General features: G+C 48.6%; 1 protein-coding gene across 1 annotated transcript; it reads left to right on the plus strand.

Annotated features, from left to right (window-relative positions):
• The first annotated feature begins 214 nt into the window (after positions 1 to 214).
• On the plus strand, positions 215 to 16,059 carry NEFH (neurofilament heavy chain). The gene is made up of 4 exons (XM_060685128.2): positions 215 to 1,969; positions 10,703 to 10,902; positions 11,744 to 11,868; positions 13,150 to 16,059. The coding sequence occupies exons 1-4, from the start codon at positions 1,123 to 1,125 to the stop codon at positions 14,975 to 14,977; spliced, it is 3,000 nt and encodes a 999-aa protein (XP_060541111.2). The 5' UTR covers positions 215 to 1,122; the 3' UTR covers positions 14,978 to 16,059.
• The last annotated feature ends 2,182 nt before the right edge of the window (positions 16,060 to 18,241 follow it).

The raw sequence follows: 18,241 nt of genomic DNA on the forward strand, positions 1-18,241 counted from the left end.
AGAAGGGGGGGAGGGGCAGATCATCCTAACACCTAATTTTCCACGATGGAGGATTAAGGATTTAAATGATCTTTGGAAGGAGGTGGGGGGGGGAGGGAAAATCTTTTTGAATGACGGCTAGCATGAGTAGGGATAAAATTCTGTTTGGTTGCAGGAAGTCCAACAAATCCTTCTATAATAGGACAGCCGCATCGGATTTAATAAAAGTTTGGGGAAACTTTCTTTCTTTCTTTCTTTCTTTCTTTCTTTCTTTCTTTCTTTCTTTCTTTCTTTCTTTCTTTCTTCTTTCTTTCTTTCTTTCTTCCTTCCTTCCTTCCTTCCTTCCTTCCTTCCTTCCTTCCTTCCTTCTTTCTTTCTTTACTTTATTTTGTCGCATTTCTATGCCGCCCAACTCCCAAGGGGACTCTGGGCGACTTACAACAATGAATAAAACAATGCGAACAACCCCATTAAAAAATGTTAAAAAGAAAAACATTAAAACATTAAAAACTTTAAAAAACGTTAAAACACACGCGCTCATTTGTTAGATGGGTGTGTCTGTGTGGGGGTCCCTCTCCATCACACATTCCATTCCACATTTATTTTCCTGAACAATAACCCTGCGAGGTAGGGGTTTTTTTGGGGTGTGTGTGTGTGTGTCTGGGGAGGGGGGCGGGAAATCGCCCCAAAGCTATCCAAGGAGGTTCCACAGCAGAGATGGATCTGAAGTGAACCCCCCTCTTCTCCCCCCAGATAGAGAGTCTGTCTATCTCAGGCTAGACTAAATCGAGATCTAACGCTGGGGCAGATTTGCGGCACTTTTCCAACTTGCTCATTCTTCGGGTTTTTTTTGGGGGGGGGGGGAAGGGAGGCTAGGTCTACCTCTGCACTGCGCCTGTAGTTTGGGGGAGAGCTGGCTGGGTGGAGGGGAGCCCCTCTGTGCCCCGAGGAGAGGAGGGAAGGGAGGGTTGCACAGAGATTTTTGTCTGGTTCGCCCCAGTCGGTTGGAAAGGCGAGGCTGCGCTCGTTGCCTCCTCCTCCTCTTCCTCCTCCTCCTCTTCCTCCTCCTCGGAGGGGCGGCTCCGGACTGCATATAAGCGGCCCCGGCTGGCCGGCTGCCGCAGTGTCCTCTCCGACGGCGCGATGCTAAGCTACGGCGCGGAGGTGCTGTTCGGAGGCGGCCCTGCAGCTTTCCGCAAGGATGCCGGGGGCGGCTTGCGCTCAGCCGGCCCGGCGGGGTTCTCGCGCTCCGGGGTGGGCTCCTTGTCCTCCAGCGGCTTCCACTCGCAGGGCTGGTCTCGCTGCTCGGCTTCGGCATCCCGGCGCCAGCTGGGCTCATCCACCGAGAGTTTGGAGTCTCTGGGCCCGCTGAACGGCGAGTTGCGCCTGGGGCGCAACGAGAAGGAGGTGCTGCAATCGCTCAACGACCGCTTCGCCGGCTACATCGACAAGGTGCGCGCTTTGGAGATGCAGAACCGGCAGCTGGAAGGCGAGGCGGCGGCCCTGCGCCAGCAACAAGCCGGCCGCTCGGCTCTAGGCGAGCTGTACGAGCGCGAGATCCGCGAGATGCGCGGGGCGCTGGTGCGGGTGAGCAACGAGAAAGGGCAGCTGCGCCTGGAGCAGGAGAGGCTGGAGGAAGAGGTGGGGGCGCTGCGCCAGCGGCTGGACGACGAGGCCCGGCTGCGCGAGGAGAACGAGGCGGCCGCCCGATCCTTGGCCAAATTCACCGACCAAGCCCAGATGACCAAAGGCGAGCTGGAGAGGAAGCTGGCCTCCCTGCGCGAGGAGAGCCTCTTCCTCCGCCGCAGCCACGGCGACGAGGTGGCCGAGCTGCTGCGCCAGATCCAAGGCGCCGGGCCGGCCGCCGTCTTCGAGTTGCGCGAGTTGCCTGCCGTCCAGTCGGATGTCACCTCTGCGCTCAAGGAGATCCGCGCCCAGCTGGAGGGTCACACCTTCAAGAGCTCGCTGCAGTCGGAGGAGTTTTTCCGAGGTGAGTCGGGGATGGGGACGACCCCGGAGGAAGGGGTGGGGTGGGGTGGGGGCTCCTGCAGCGACCTCCCCACTCCGGGCGATTGGGAGGGGGTGGGTGGGGCACCAGGCGCTCTGATAGGGATGAGTCAAATGCTTTCCCGAGCCCCCTGAAGCGCCGGAAAGCAGGAATGGGGTCTCCAACACCCATTTTTAAGAAGAAATTGGACAATCATTTGTCTGAAGTGGTACAATAGCGCTCAAGACTTATATGCCGCTTCACAGTGCTTTCCAGCCGTCTCTAAGCGTTTTACAGAGTCAGCCTCTTGCCCCCAACAATCTGGGTCCTCGTTTTACCCACCTCGGAAGGATGGATAGAAGGCTGAGTCAACCTTGAGCCTGTCAGAATCGAACTCCTAGCTATGGGCAGAGTTATCCTCCAATGCTGCATTCTGACCACTGCGAAGGAAGGAAGGAAGGAAGGAGGAAGGAAGAGAGGAGGAAAGAAAGGAGGGAGAGAGGGAGGGAAGAAGGAAGGAAGGAAGGAGGAAGGAAGGAGGAAGGGAGGAGGAAAGAAAGGAGGGAGAGAGGGAGGGAAGAAGGAAGGAAGGAAGGAAGGAGGAAGGGAGGGAGGAGGAAAGAAGGGAGAGAGTGAGTGAGTGAGGAAGGAAGGAAGGAAGGAAGGAGGGAGAGAGGGAGGGAAGAAGGAAGGAAGGAAGGAAGGAAGGAGGAAGGAAGGGAGGAGGAAAGAAAGGAGGGAGAGAGGGAGGGAAGAAGGAAGGAAGGAAGGAAGGAAGGAGGAAGGGAGGGAGGAGGAAAGAAGGGAGAGAGTGAGTGAGTGAGGAAGGAAGGAAGGAAGGAAGGAAGGAAGGAAGGGCAAAGCAATAGCAATTGCAGTAGCTCTTAGACTTATATACCGCTTCACGGTGATTTACAGCCTGCTCTAAGCAGTTTATAGAGTCAGCCTCTTGCCCCCAACAATCTGGGTCCTTATTTTACCTACCTCGGAAGGATGGAAGGCTGAGTCAATCTTGAATCTTGGTCAGGATCAAACTGCCACCAGTCTGCAGTCAGCAGAATTAGTACAGGGTTTCCTGCTTGAGGAGGGGGGTTCGACTAGAGGACCTCTAAGATCCCTTCCAACTCTGTGATTCTGTCCCCGCTCGTCTTTAAGGAGAGGAAAAGTTGGGCTAGGAGTTGGGCGGCCTCTATATTTAATAAATCACAGCATCATTAGCTTAGATCAATAGAAGCCCAGAGACCAGAGTCAAAAAACGGGGTTTGGGGTGGAGGGGCTCTACAATCCAGATTTGGGGTGGGGGGGGAGGCGACAGTACAGTTGAGCGAACGAGCAGGGAAAAGTGCCCCGGCCTGAGTCAAAATCCCCTTGATTTTTTTTCCAGTGAGGTTGAAGGGCAAAATGGGTTATTGCAGAAGGTGTGAGTGGGAGGGGTACACCCTCCATCCTTTCCCCTTGCCCCTCCCTGTGACTTTGAGAGGGAGGGAGCCGGGGTGGGGTGGGGGAGAGAGGACTATAAAACGGGTTAGAGTCAATGCCAGGCGCTAAATTGCAACTCTTTAAAACGGACCGACCGCAAGGAAGGCGCTTCCCCCCCCCCCAAGGAAGGGCAAACATCTATCTTAACATCTCAACGTTGGAAAGGATCTGATGACTTCATCAGTCGATCCGACGGCCAGCCAATCCGCGGGGCCAAAAAAGTTGGCTGCCAAAAGTTGCAGTGCAAACCAGAACTTTTATTTTATTTTATTTTATTTTATTTTATTTTATTTTATTTTATTTTATTTTATTTTATTTTATTATTTTATTTTATTTTATTTTATTTTTATTGTATTGTATTGTATTGTATTTCATTTCATTTCATTTCATTTATTTTATTTTTTATTTTATTCATTCATTCATTCATTCATTCATTCATTCATTCATTCATTCAATTTATATGCCGCCTTTCTCCGGAGACTCCTCCCCCCCTTTTCTCCTCTTTCAACATCCAGAAGACTTTTCAAAAAGAGGGTAGCAAAGGGTATCCTATACGGAGTGACCTTGGACGAGGGTGGGGAGGAGTTGGCTCTGAAAACGGGGTCAGATTGTTGATTGTTGATTTTTTATTTTTTTGCTTTAATTTATATGCCGCCCTTCTCCAGAGACTCAGGGCGGCTTACAGTGCGTTAAGCAATAGCCTTCATCCTTTTGTATATTTATACAAAGTCAGCTTATTGCCCCCACAATCTGGGTCCTCATTTCACCTACCTTAGAAAGGATGGAAGGCTGAGTCAACCTGGAGCCTTGGCGAGATTCGAACTTGCAGTAATTGCAAGCAGCAGATGTTAATCACAGTGTGCTTTAGTCCACTGTGCTACCAGGCTCAGTTGTTCCCATGATACAGTTCAGACGACTTCCGAACGCAGGTTTTGTATCGAGGGAGGGGGAGGAGGTTCAAAGGAAACCCTCTCGCTTTCCCCCAGTCAGTTTCATTCTCTCCCCCCCCTCCTCGTTTTTATATTCATTTCTTACTTAAATCCCCAGCTTTGTACATTTTAAGCGAGGGATGGAGGGGGATACATTCACTCCCAAACTTGGGGGAAGAGACAGTAACAGTAACAGAGTTGGAAGGGACTTTTGGAGGTCATCTAGTCCAACCCCCCTGCCCTGCTTACGCAGGAAACCTATACTAGGGATTCGAACCGCCGAACGGCCGAGCTTTCTGATCGACGAGCTTAGTGTCTTCGCCACTGAGCCACCTAGCCATCACCTCAGCCTCCGGGGCCGAGAAAGGGAAAAGGCAGGGAGGGGAGACAGCCAGACGTCCAAAGTTGGCAGGGGAATTTCCCTTTGGGGAGAGCCTCGGAGAGAGACCAAAGCCAAAATCTCCCTTGGCTTAAATGGGGCGTCTTGTCTCCCCACTGCGGAAGAGGGAGCCTCGCCCCCTCCCCCTCTCTCTGGGCTGCGGGGAGTGGGGGGGGGGACCAAAAGGAAGAAACGGGTCTTTTCCCCCGCAGGAGTGAAGTTTTGGGAAGAGCAGGTGGAGAAAAAAAGCAGCGAGAAGGGGAAGGAAGGCAGAGAAACTAAGGAAAAATTGCAACCTATAGGATCTGCGGAGGGGGAGAAAAGAGGGCAAAAAATAGGATTCTGCTGTAATTTGGGACTGGGAGGGGGGAGCTTGGTGCAGGAGGAGGAAGGGGCGGAGTGGGGAGGGGGGGCAGACAGGCAAGAGTGGGGGTGGGGGGTCACTTTGGAGCGAAGGGGGCGCCCGGGTGGGTGCGCCAAGCAGTGCCGCAGTCTAGGCTGACTCCAGGCGGTTGGCACTGGGCGGAAAGTGTAGGGCAAAATCCCTCCTGCAGTTTTTCGTAGGATGGGGGGGTTGGGTTGGGTGGGTGCAAGGAGGGGCCAGACTGGCGCAGCGTGACTAGCATCCTTTGCCACCTCTCTCCCTCCCCATCTTTGCAGACACTCCCCCCCCCAACCCCACCCCCCCTCTCCCGTCTGCCCAGCTTGGCAAACGCGCCTCTCCTCTCCATTCCTGTATTCGGCCAAGCCTGGAGAGATTTAAAGCGGAAAGAGAGAGAGGGGGGGGGGAGAAGGAAGAAGGGGGAGACCCTGGGGAGTTTGATGCGGCTGCCTGGTAGAAAAGCCGGCTCATTCCCGCCCCCCTTCCCGCCCATCGGCGAGGCTGCGTGCCAACTTCTCCAAAAAAAATAAAATAAATTGTGTTGGGAATCGGCTCCAAAGCGCATGGAGGACGAATGGGAGCGTTGCAGCTCTTTTTGAAGGGAGGGGGGGCAGACTTGGGACCCCCCCCCACCACTCCCGGGCTGCCTCTCGACCCGCATCGAACCGGCGTAGCAATGTTTCCCCTCTTTTTAATCTGGGGCGAACGAAATCTGGAATATCCTTTTAATATCCTATCCAAAACCTTCATCACTTAATACCCTGGTAGCTCCCACGCCCCCCCATCTTTGGGGCTGCTAATCCGCATTGACGAAGTTCTCTTGTCTCGTCTCTCCCCCCCCCAATTTCCCGCCCCCCCCCCGGGGAAAAAACCTGCGATGGGGAGGCGCGCGCGCCTGGGAAGAGAGAAACCCCCGGTGCGCTCAAGGCGCGGGTGCTGTCCAAGGTGCTGCTCCTATGCCTTGCGATGACTGGGGTTTCCAAACCGAGAACTCCAAGATCCATCAGCCCCAGGCAGAGATCGGAGACCTAAACTCTGATTGGGTTACGGAGTTCTTGGGGGTCTCTGGGCTTGCTTGCAGATGTTTCATTACTAGGTAACATCTGCGAGATGTCTGCAAACAGACTATCCCAAGCTCAGAGAGAGCACCAAGGAGCCACCAGTCCTCCTCCTCCTCCTCTCCACTCCCTTCTTGTGCTGATGATGTTACCTACTAGGGTAATGAAACATCTGCAAGAAAACCACCAAGTTCAGAGAACATCAAGGACCCCCCCCCCAGTCCTTTTCCCTTCCTCCTCCTCCTCCTCCTCCTCACTCCCTTCTAATATTGATGATGTTACCTAGTAGGGTAATGGAATGCCTACAAGAAAACCACCAAGTTTAGAGAACATCAAGGACTCCTCCAGTCCTTTTTCCTATCACCTCCTCCTCGCCCTCTCCACAAACCCCACTCCCTTCTAGCACTGATGATGTTACCTAGTAGGGTAATGAAACATTTGCAAGAAAACCAAGTTCAGAGAACATCAAGGACTCCTCCAGTCCTTTTTCCTACCTCCTCCTCCTCCTCCTCTCCACAAACCCCACTCCCTTCTAGCACTGATGATGTTACCTAGTTTGACAGTGAAAGATCTACAAGAACCCCCCCCCCCCAAGCTCAGAGAACACCAAGGATTCCATAATTCAACCTTGAGCTACATATGCAATCTTCTATTCAATATTGGATACGTGACTGGAGTCATTCCTGTCCTTAAACTACATTAAACCTCATTAACACGACATTAAACTGCTACCCTTTAACCATGTTTGATTGCCTAAGGCAACATTAGTTGAGTTCACACATGGGACAAACTGTAAAAAATATAGATTTGCATTTATCCTGGCTGGATTCACATAGAGCACCCTAAGCCAAAATCAAACAAATTAGAGCATGGCCTATAAATATACCGTAGGACCCCATTAAGTCATATTTTTCAGTGCTTTTCTAACTTTGGCCACTAAATGAACTGTTAAGTCGAGGACTATAACTGTATCAAAATATTCCCATTAAAAAAAAAATCACATTTACATCTTTAACATCCTTTGTTACATTTTTACAGCTTTCCGATACCGGCATCTTTGATAATATCTATTTTATCTTTTAACCAACTATATACACATACATTTTATATATTACTTACTGATTTCTATATTCACTACAACTTCTACCTGTCTATTACAAAATAACTATTTCGTTCGTCTCTAATATCTTCTCTTACGTTTATATGTTAATTTTGGATTCTTTCTCCAACCAGTTATACCATCTATTCCACGTCTCGTAAGAAATCGTTTCCTCTCGGTCTTTTAATTCCAGTCTTAATTTATCTGCTTCTGCACATTCTAGCACCTTTTTTGCGATCATCGTATTTGATGGAGCAAATCTGTGCTTCCAATTTTGTGCAAATGAAATTCTGGCGGGCCGTAATTATATGACATATAAGGTAATAAATTTTTCCTAATTTTCTCTTTTATAATCCCCAATAAAAATAGTTCGGGTTTCATAGCAATATTCCCATTTTATTTTCCTGCTGTCAATAGAGAAGTAATTTGGCCTACTTTTCCTCTGGGTTTTTTTTTCTTGTAATCTTCCATCAAACTTCTGTTTCAAAAAAAAAGCCCCAGCCAGCCTTGTCTAGATGTCTCCATCAGCTGCTATAAATAAAAAGCGCCAGCATCTGGAATGATCTGCAAATTCTATATGCAAGCTGCTTTTTTAGCACCGCCTATCATCTGGGTTTTGCAAACTCATTTAGACAGACAAGGAAGATAAAGAGCGGAAGCTAATACGGGGCTGAATTTTAATAAAAGCAGCGTTCTTGTTGCAGTTCGCAGTTAAGTATCTTTTTTCCGTTCTGGTGTTTTAATAGCATCTTTCAGCCACGTAGAAATAGGAAAGAAATGAATGTCGTTCTCGGGAAGCTCGAGTTCCTGCAGTGATTTTTCAGTTTTGACCAACTGCAGTGGAATTGTGTTTGCATAACACCCTGTGTTCCAACACACACACACTGTTTTGTGGTTCAGCGTGATGCCGGTTTTGCACCATACGGTATGTAAAGACAGCTGTTAAGCCCCACAAACACCCAGCTTCGTCTAGCATGCTAGGAAAATCTTGCTACGTCATGGCTTCCTTCTAGATTGAAACTCTTCTTCTGCATTTGCTGAGTCAGACTGCAAAGTGATTTCTCACAGGAAGAATCCAGCTTGGGAGAATCCGCCTCCGGATTCCAGGAGAGATTTTTCCCCTCCCCTCTCTCTCCTTAGGCCCCGCAAAATAACATAACATTTAAACCACCCATTTCCTCCCACCCCCCCCGTGTCGTCATAAGAATATATTTTAGTTTGCATATTTAAATATATTTAAATATATTTTAGAATATATTTTAGGGGCTCTGCTGTGCTCCTGAAAATTGCTCCGTTGCTAGACAACGTCATATTGAATCTGCTTTTATTTATTTATTATTTTTTTTCCAAATCATTTTTTATTTTTAAAAAAAAAGAAAAAAGAAAAAGAGCCTTGATAGTACAGTGGTTTAATGCACCCTGTTATTAACACAGCTGCCTGCAATTTCTGCTGGTTCGAATCTCTCCAAGGCTCAAGGTTGACTCAGCCTTCCATCCTTTCTAAGGTAGGTGAAATGAGGACCCAGTTTGTGGGGGCAATAAGCTGACTTTGTATAAAATATACAAAAGAATGAAGGCTATTGCTTAACGCATTGTAAGCCGCCCTGAGTCTCCGGAGAAGGGCGGCATATAAATCAAATTAAAAAAAAAGAAAAGAAAAGAAAACATACAAACATCATTCATTCAATCAAGTACAGACAGTACATCGGTCGGTTTGCATCCCTAGTGCCCTCTCCTCTCTTCACAATATCACTACATATCCAAAATTTAATTCTTATATAAAATATATCAGTTGTATCATCATTTAAAGTATTTCAACGTTTACTTACATATCACCATTTTTTATTATCTACCCAATGGTAAAATAAATCCCATATCAAATGATATTGTTTTTCTTCCTGCTCTCTTCTTTCAAATGTCAGCTTACTCATTTCGGCACAGTCCAACATTTTCCTAATAATTTCTTCATCCGTAGGTATCGTTTCTTTCCAATTTTTAGCAAATACAATTTGAATCTGCTTTTATTGAAGTCTAAGGCAAGGGCATCCAGCCTTGGCAACTTTTAAGACTGGTGGACTTCAATTCCCAGAATCCCCCAGCCATCATGTTTCTAGGAATTGAAGTCCATCAGTTTTAAAGTTGCCAAGAAGTTCTAAGGATTTTTCTCCTATGGAAATGAAGCAATAAAGGCAGATCCATTGCTACTGCCTTTTAAAAAAAATCTACTTCTGATCTTCCCACCCCTTTGACTGCTAATTGTAGCCGAGAGAAATTTTTCAAGGTTAATTTGTTTTTTGTTTTTTAAAGTGCATTAGTTATCAGTGTATAGATACTCCTCGACTTAACGACCACAATCGAGGCCAAAATATCGGTTGCTAAGGGAAACATTTGCGACCTGAGTTTTGCCCCATTTTATCACTTTTCTTGCCATCGTTGTTAAGGGAATCACTGCAATTGTGAAGTTAGTCGCATGACATTGGAACACAGCAGCAGTCGTAAATACGAAGCAGTGGCCAAGCGTCTGAATTTCGATCGTGTTTTTATTCTGTCAACATTACGAGAAGTCGTTCTTAATAAACCCAGGTTTTCCCACAACGTCTTGTGAATGGGTGATTCCTTGGCCTTCAGAGATGGTGGGTCCCCCAATATTGGATGATTTTAAGAAGAGATTGGACAGCCATTGGTCTGAAATGGGGTAGGGTTTCCTGCCTGAGGACGGGGTTGGACTAGAAGACCTCCAAGGTCCCTTCCAACTTTGTCGTTCGATTGTCGCCCAACAATTGTATGTTGTAAAGCGGAGCTTCAGTACCCACAATATAAAAAAGATGTTGAGACTCTAGAAAGGGTGCAGAGAAGAGCAACCAGGATGATGAGGGGACTGTGGGCTAAAATGTACGATGAATGGTTGCAGGAACTGGGCATGGCTCGTCTAGTGAAGAGAAGGACCAGGGGAGACAGGAGAGCAGTCTTCCAATATTTGAGGGGCTGCCCTAGAGAGGAAGGGGTCAAGCTATTATCCAAAGCACCCGTAGGCCAGACAAGGAATAAGGGATGGAAACTGATCAAGGAGAGATTCAACCTAGAAATAAGGGAGAAATTTTCTGATAGAGAGAACAATCGGCCAATGGAACAGAAGTTGCCTTCAGGAGTTGTGGGAGCTTCATCCCTGGAGGCTTTCAAGAAGAGACTGGACTGCCATCTGTCAGAAATGGTGTAGGGTCTGCTTGGGCAGGGGGTTGGATTAGATGACCTACAAGGTCCCTTCCAACTCTATTTATTTATTTATTTAGTCGCATTTCTATGCCGTCCAACTCCCAAGGGACTCTGTTAATTTGTATCTGTAATCGACGTCAACTCACGTTTCCCAGAATCTCAATGGCTTTTCTCTCTTCCCCGACTCCATTCTGCAGTGAGGCTGGACAAGCTCTCCGAAGCTGCCAGGGTGAACACGGATGCCATCCGTAACGCCCAAGACGAGCTGTCGGAATACCGTAGGCAGCTGCAATCCAAAATGACGGAGCTGGAAACTCTCCGTGGGATGAAGGAATCCTTGGAGAGGCAGAGGCTGGACATGGAAGATCGCCACCATTTGGATGTCCAGTCTTATCAGGTAAGACGCGGCAAAGGCTGGTGGACGAAAGGTGCTTTTTTTCCATGAGGCCACTGGACTTTCTTGTTCTTTCTTTGAAGACATTTCGCTTCTCGTCCGAGAAGCTTCTTCAGTTCTGACCGGATGGTGGGGAACGGAAGGATTGATACTCCTTGCAGACAGAACTGGTCATTTGCATCCTTTTAGAGATCGTAGAGGCCACTTGTCTTCAGGATCAAAGAGGGCTGTTCAATTTGGACAGCCCTCTCTCAACAGAGGGGGAGGGATATAAGATTATCTATCTCCAGTCTACAACACGGTCCTTTCAGCAGTTCCAAGAAGGCTCCACATCTGTTTGTGCCACTTAGGTGACCCTGAGGACACAGATAAACCTCCAAGTGGCCTCAAGGACTCTCTAAAAAGGATGCAAATGACCAGCTGTCTGCAAGGAGTATAAATCCTTCTGTTCTCCACCATCCGGCCAGAGCTGAAGAAGTTTCTTGGACGAGAAGCGACTTTCTGACAATTCACTTTTTCCCACAATGCCAATTCAAAACTCAGCTTTTTTGTTTTTAACAACAACAAGGATCTTTCAAATATTTAGTAGAAAGGTCTACCTCTTAATTCGGTTCGTTTCCATTTGGTTCCATTTCTACAGATTTAAACTGGTCCGTCTCCACCTTATTCGTTTGGTCCGTTTCCAAACCACTTTTTTTTATTAAAAAAAATTGCCTGTTGTGACTTGGAATGGTCACTCGACAAACTTTGCTTAAGTTGAGGACTTGCCTGGGTGTTTTGTGGGCTCGCCTTCCTTTTTTAGCGCACAAGTTGCTCACGGCAAATTTGTGTCTTTTCCCCCTAGGATACGATTGGACAGCTGGACAATGAGCTCAGGAATACCAAGTGGGAAATGGCTGCCCAGATCAGAGAATACCAAGATCTGCTGAACGTCAAAATGGCTCTGGATATCGAGATTGCTGCCTACAGGTACACGGGGCCTTGATCTCAGGAAGTGTTCGGACTTAGGCTTCCCGAGACAGTAAAAAGCACACAATTAGTCTCAAAAACCCTCTTTTTATTTCAATGGCGGTGAATTCTGTTCATTCACAGCCCGGGATGAGTCGCAAAGAGTTGGTAAAGAGTCCGACAGAAGTTCTGCCACAGTCCTTCGGGATAAGGCTGATAAGCACCCGCCTTTATCTCCCTTGACGCGCTGCCAAAGACCTAATTGGCAATTAGCTTTGCAAGGCCAAAACGGAGCTTCAGAATTTAAACCGAGCAGCACGAACAAAGTTGCTTCCTGCAAAGGCTCATGTGCCTTTGCTCCTCCTTTATGTCTTATTGGAGGGGCCAGTCATCTCCAAGCCTTTCTCCCTAGTCACCCCTATTGTCTTAACTGTTCTTGCCTTCTGGCAGCTCTGCGCATGTGCGCACTGGGTACAGACTCCCCATTCCTCCACCTCGCTGACGTCAGTGTCAGCGTTCCAAATTAGGCTCTTTTCCAGCGCTGACATGATTGGAACGAATGAAAGAGAAGAAGCGTTGATTTATTGCTGAGATGAACTTTTACCTAGTTTTCTGCAGACAGCTGATAGTGTTACCTGGGTGATGGAGGGAGGGGGGCAAATTCCTGTGGAAGAACGTGCTGGGACGAAGAGATGGATCTGCATGATGGCCAATGGGACATTGGGGTTGGAGAGCGGAAGGGGAGGGTGTTGGAAGGAGGGGCCAGTTTGGCTGCAAAAGAGTTCAGAAATGTCGTTCTCTATTCTTAATAATAATAAAAAAGATTCATTAGAGACTTTGCGTTTGAAAATGAAGTTTATTTAAGATAGCAACGAAACCTGACAGTCAGACTCTGGAGGCTCCGGAGTCAGCACATAACTCCCAGATGGCCCTGGCCCCATCTTTGCCTCTGATGCAGAGCCCCCGTGCTTTGGAAAATAAGTTGACAGCCTCCTCTTTGTGGCAGCCCCTCAAATACTGGCATATTGCAATCATGCCCCCCCTCCCCAGCCCTTCTTTTCTCTAGACTGGCCATGCCCAAATCCTGCAACCAGGCCTTTGATCCTCTTAGTTGCTCTTCTCTGCAACTTTTTCCAAAGTCTCAACCTCTTGGTAAGGTGGTGACCAAAACTGGATGCGGTGGGGCCTTACTAAGGGTTTTATAAAGCGGTACTAAGACTTCACGTAATTTTGATTTGATGCCTGGAGCAACGGTTTTTCATTTTTTCCCCCTACTCTCTCTCTCTCTCTTTTGGAAAACAGGAAGCTGCTGGAAGGAGAGGAGTGCCACTTTGGCAGCGGGATGGGGATTTTCCCGTTCCCCGAAATCGCCCCCAAGACCCCCAGCATTCCCACTCACATCAAAGTCAAAAGCGGGGAGAAAATTAAAGTGGTGGAGAAATCGGAAAAGGAGACGGTGATCGTCGAAGAGCAGACGGAGGAAGTGCAAGTGACCGAAGAAGTGACGGAGGAAGAAGTGGGTGAGAAAGAAGAGGAGGAGGAAGCAGAAAAGGAGGAGGAGGGGGAAGAAGAAGAGGAGGAGGAAGCAAAAGAGGAAAAAGAAGAAGAGGAGGAAGTGGAAGAGGAAAAAGAAGAGGAAGAGGAAAGCCAGGAAGAAAAGAAAGGAGGAGAAGAAAGTGAAGAAGCTGGAACAGGGAAAGAGGAGGAGACTCCGTTGCCAGAAAAGAAGTCCACCTTGAAAGAAGAGGAGGCCAAATCACCTGAGAAGGTTAAATCTCCCACAAAAGATGAAGCCAAGTCCCCAGCCAAAGTCCCATCTCCAACAAAAGAAGAAAGTAAACCTCCAGCCAAGGTGGTGTCACCAACCAAGGAATTGTTGAAAGTCCCAGGCGCGAAACCAGTAGAAGAGGCAACTTCCCCTGTCAAAGAAGAGAGCAAATCTCCAGCAAAACCTGGAACTCCCGCCAAGGAAGAAAGCCGGACTCCAGAAAAGCTGAAATCTCCAACGAAAGAGGCAGAGAAACCTCCAGCGGTGAAGGTCCCAAAGAAGGTGGCTACCCCAACAAAGGAAGACCTCAAATCTCCAGCAAAACCTGGATCTCCTGCCAAGGAAGAAAGCCAGACTCCAGAAAAGGTGAAATCTCCAACAAAAGAGGCAGAGAAACCTCCAGTGTTGAAAGTCCCAGAGAAGGTGGCTACCCCAACAAAGGAAGACCTCAAATCTCCAGCAAAACCTGGATCTCCTGCCAAGGAAGAAAGGCAGATTCCAGAAAAACCAAAAACTCCAACAAAGGAGGCAGAAAAACCTCCAGCAGTGAAGGTCCCAGAGAAGGTTGCTTCCCCAACCAAAGAAGACCTCAAACCTCCAGAAAAGCTCAAGCTTCCCCCCAAAGAGGAAGCTAAATCTCCAGAGAAGGCCAAGACACCCATCAAGGAAAAGGCCCAATCTCCAGAGAAGGTCAAGATGCCCGTCAAGGAGAAAGCTAAATCTCCAGAAAAAGACACAGCACCCCAGAAGGCACCAGAGAAAGAAGCAGATGCACCCGCCAAGCCCGTGGCGGAGAAGAAACCGAGCAAGAAAGAAGAGGAGGCCAAGCCTGAAATCCCAACCAAGGATGCTCCAAAGCCAGAAGCCAAGGAGAAGGAGAAGAAGACTGAAGACCAAGGGGACAAGAAACAAAGCCCCAAGGCCAAGTCACCTACCCTTGATGGGGAAAAGGCACTTGCTGCTCCCAAGGCTGAGGACACCAAGGAGAAGGAGGCCACCAAGCCGCCATCCAAACCAGAATCGGGGAAAGAGGCGGAGAAAGGAACCAAGGCGCCGGTGCCAAAATCTCCAACCGAACAACCCAAAGCCAAGAGCCCAAGCCCACCGGCCAAGAAGGAAGCGGAGAAGGCCAAGGCCGAAGAGAAGAAAGAAGAACCAAAGAAGGAGAAAGCTGAGCCCAAAAAGGAGGAGGAGAAACCCAAAGCAGCAGAGAAACCCAAAGAAGACGCCAAGAAGACGTTGAGCCCCAAAGAGTCGCCCACATCGAAAGAACCCCCCAAGACGGAAAAAGCAGAGAAGTCCTCTGGGATGGACCCCAAAGACAGTAAATCCGCCGAAAAAGAAGAAAAGGCCAAGAAATGATCAGAAGATCTTGGAGGTGCTTCAGGGGGCACCTAACGACTTGGACGACCACCGATCTCAGGACGGCTAAGTTTGGGGTGAGGTCCCCTCCTCCCCACCCACCCCCGCGAGGAGTCTGGGAATGCATGTTTGCAACACGTCGATCCCAGAGGAAGAAATCAACCCAGCTAAGCCGCGATCGATCTGAGATAACTCGGTGGTGGTGGGGGGGAAAAAACCCGAAACGAAACCAAACCAAGCTGGTTCCAATATATTATTGACAGCTTTCGTAGCCGAATGTGATATATGCAGAATGCCATTTAAGCACTTGAATTATTCAATGGGGAGGGAGGGAGGGAGGGAGGGAAGGAAGGAGGGAGGGAAGAAGGGAAAGAAGAAAAAAAACACACACACACACACACACAGGGCAATATTTGACTGCCCTTCTCAGATAAGTGCATTTATTTCCCAAAGACGGGCAAAGGGATAACACACGCAATAAATCTCGAATGTCGAACGCAGCAAGAGCTGGAAATTCTGCTCCGCAGAGATGACCCAGGCGAGGAAAATCCTCTAAAAATGATGCTTTTTAAAGATGCCTTCTTCTTCTTCTTCTTCTTTTTTTTTTGCTCAATGTGCGTTGCTTGAGGGGGGCATGAATGTGGACGGTAGGCCTTAATCCAGTTCTTGGTTCTCTCAGGAGGGGGGTCCATAGGGGGTCAACGCCGGTGGGAGGAGAGGAGGGTGGGGAGCTTGCCCCCTCCGTTCAGCCCCACCGCTGTCTCAAAGGGGGCCTCCCCACGTGCTAGCTTTTGCCCCAGAGTTCAGAGAATTTGAGACGGAGGGTCGTTTTTAAATCCCCTCGTCCAAACTCTCCCGGCTCTTTTGCGGCGGGGCAGCGATCCCCAAAATCCTCATGAGGAGGAGGGGTGGGAGGGGAAAAAATGGTTGTAGTTTTGTAGCGTCCGACACTGCGTGAGGGTGCATATTCCCAGACACCCACCCACGCAAAAAGTGCATTACGCCACCTCAAACGTAACTTCACCTCCTGTTGCTTCTGTGCAATTAAAACCGCCAATTAAAAGAAAAATACGCTTACGATACCGTTGACTTCCCGTCTCTTGGTTTTCCGTGTTATGGGGTGGGGCAGGGGTGAAATTCAAAATTTTTCCCTACCGGTTCTGTGGGTGTGGCTTGGTGGGTGTGGCAGGGGAAGGATACTGCAAAATCTCCATTCCCACCCCGCTCTGGGGCCAGCCAGAGGTGATATTTGCCGGTTCTCTGAACTACTCAAAATTTCCGCTATTGGTTCCCGAACTATTCAAAATTTCCCCTACCGGTTCTCCGAACTACTCAAAATTTCCCCTACCGGTTCTCCGAACTACTCAAAATTTCCGCTACCAGTTCTCCGAACTACTCAAAATTTCTGCTACGGTTCTCTGAACTACTCAAATTTTCCGCTACCAGTTCTCCGAACTATTCAAAATTTCCCCTACCGGTTCTCCGAACTACTCAAAATTTCCCCTACCGGTTCTCCGAACTATTCAAAATTTCCCCTACTGGTTCTCCAGAACCTGTTAGAACCTGCTGGATTTCACCCCTGGGGCGGGGGGAGTAAACAAGAACGTTTTAGATGGAGCCGAGCAGGAATAACAGAGGTACAAGGTTTTTCACACCGAGGTTTTCGCCTTAAATTGAAGGAGCAAATTATTTGCCGTGGCAAAAATCCTTGCAGAGTCTAAGTTTTAGAAATTGGCCGTTGCCCCAGCTGCAGACACAACGAGAGTTCAAAGGAAATACAAAGCAAAGCCAAGCCTAACCCTTGACTTATGACCACAACGGAGTCCAGAATTTACGTTAAGTGAGAAATTTTGCAGAATCCCCCCCCCCGCGTTTTATGACTTTTCACTGCAGTGGGTTAAATTAGGAACATGGTGGTTAAGCGAATCATGGTTTCCCCAGGGACCCGGCTTGTCAGGAGGTCGCAAAAGAGGACCACGTGATTCCCCTTGGGACACTGCGACGGTCATAAATGTGAGTTAGTTATCAGACACCCAAAGGTAAACCACGGGGGATTGTTACAACAGTTGTTTTAAGTGTAAAGAAACAGTCATAAGTCACTTTTTTCAGTGATGTAACTTTGAACGGTTACTAAATGAACTGTTGTTAAGTCAAGGACGAGCTGTACTTAAAATCTCGGTCATTTTACAAAGCCAAGGATAACATCAGTCCGGTCTATAGGGAGTCCTTGACTTATAACTATCCACTTAGGGCAGCAGCTGCCAATCTGATGGGCCCTTTTACTTCTCGTCTGCCCTCCGGTGCTTTGGAGACCAAGTCAACCCCCTCTTCTCTGAAACAGCCCCTCCAATTGGGTTCAAAATCTATGTTTAGATTCTAATAACTGAAGAACATCAGGGACGCGGTGGCTGAGTGGCTAAAACGCTGAGCTGGTCGATCGAAAGGTTGGCAGTTCAGCGGTTCGAATCCCTGGTGCCGCGTAACAGGGTGAGCTCCCGTGACTTGTCCCAGCTTCTGCCAACCTAGCAGTTCGAAAGCAGGTAAAAAATGCAAGTAGAAAAAATAGGGACCACCTTTGGTGGGCAGGTAACAGCGTTCCGTGCGCCTTTGGCGTTGAGTCATGCCGGCCACATGACCACGGAGACGTCTTTGGACAGCGCTGGCTCTTCGGCTTTGAAACGGAGATGAGCACCGCCCCCTAGAGTCGAGAATGATTAGCACATATGTGCGAGGGGAACCTTCACCTTTACCTGAAGAACAGGGTTGAAAGCATGGACGTCTTTTAGGCCATGCCCCACTCCTGCCCCGCCCAAGGAACCATTCTGGAGAAATGGCCGGCCGTCTCTTCTTGAAGGTCTCCAGTGATGGGAGCAAGCGCCAACAATATCTGGGAGCAATGCAAAATGATGCTCTGGTCTCCAGCCTCTTTGCTACCGGCTGATTTTTCCCTAAACCGGCTGATTTTCCCCTTTTAGTATTCCAGGTTTCCACCCGCCCCCCTTTCTGCTGACTAGAGGTAGAGTAGGGTAAACCATTCACCCCAAAGTGATTTGGGCGGATTCCTCCAACCTCTTCTCCTTCGCAAGCTTCGCCACTCCTTCCTGCAGAAGCCGAAATAAAAGCCGGCCGAAGGCTAAAAATAGTCCGTTAACAGCAGCTGCAATGCAGCCTAGGTGCCTTCCTGTAAGCTGGGGAGCATCCAGCCGGCTTAACAGAAAAGGAAGCCCAAAATAAATAAAAAGGAGGGAGTCAAGCTATTCTCCA

Source organism: Pantherophis guttatus, chromosome 17 (genome assembly GCF_059756535.1).
Source record: "Pantherophis guttatus breed Tessera chromosome 17, ASM5975653v1, whole genome shotgun sequence".
In the NCBI taxonomy this organism is placed as follows: Eukaryota; Metazoa; Chordata; class Lepidosauria; order Squamata; family Colubridae; genus Pantherophis; species Pantherophis guttatus.

Coding starts and splice junctions, on each gene's coding strand:
- NEFH (XM_060685128.2), top strand. CDS start 1,123: ATGCTAAGCTACGGCGCGGAGGTGCTGTTCGGAGGCGGCCCTGCAGCT. Junction 1,970..10,702: donor GTCGGAGGAGTTTTTCCGAG/GTGAGTCGGGGA, acceptor TCCATTCTGCAG/TGAGGCTGGACAAGCTCTCC. Junction 10,903..11,743: donor TGGATGTCCAGTCTTATCAG/GTAAGACGCGGC, acceptor TTTTCCCCCTAG/GATACGATTGGACAGCTGGA.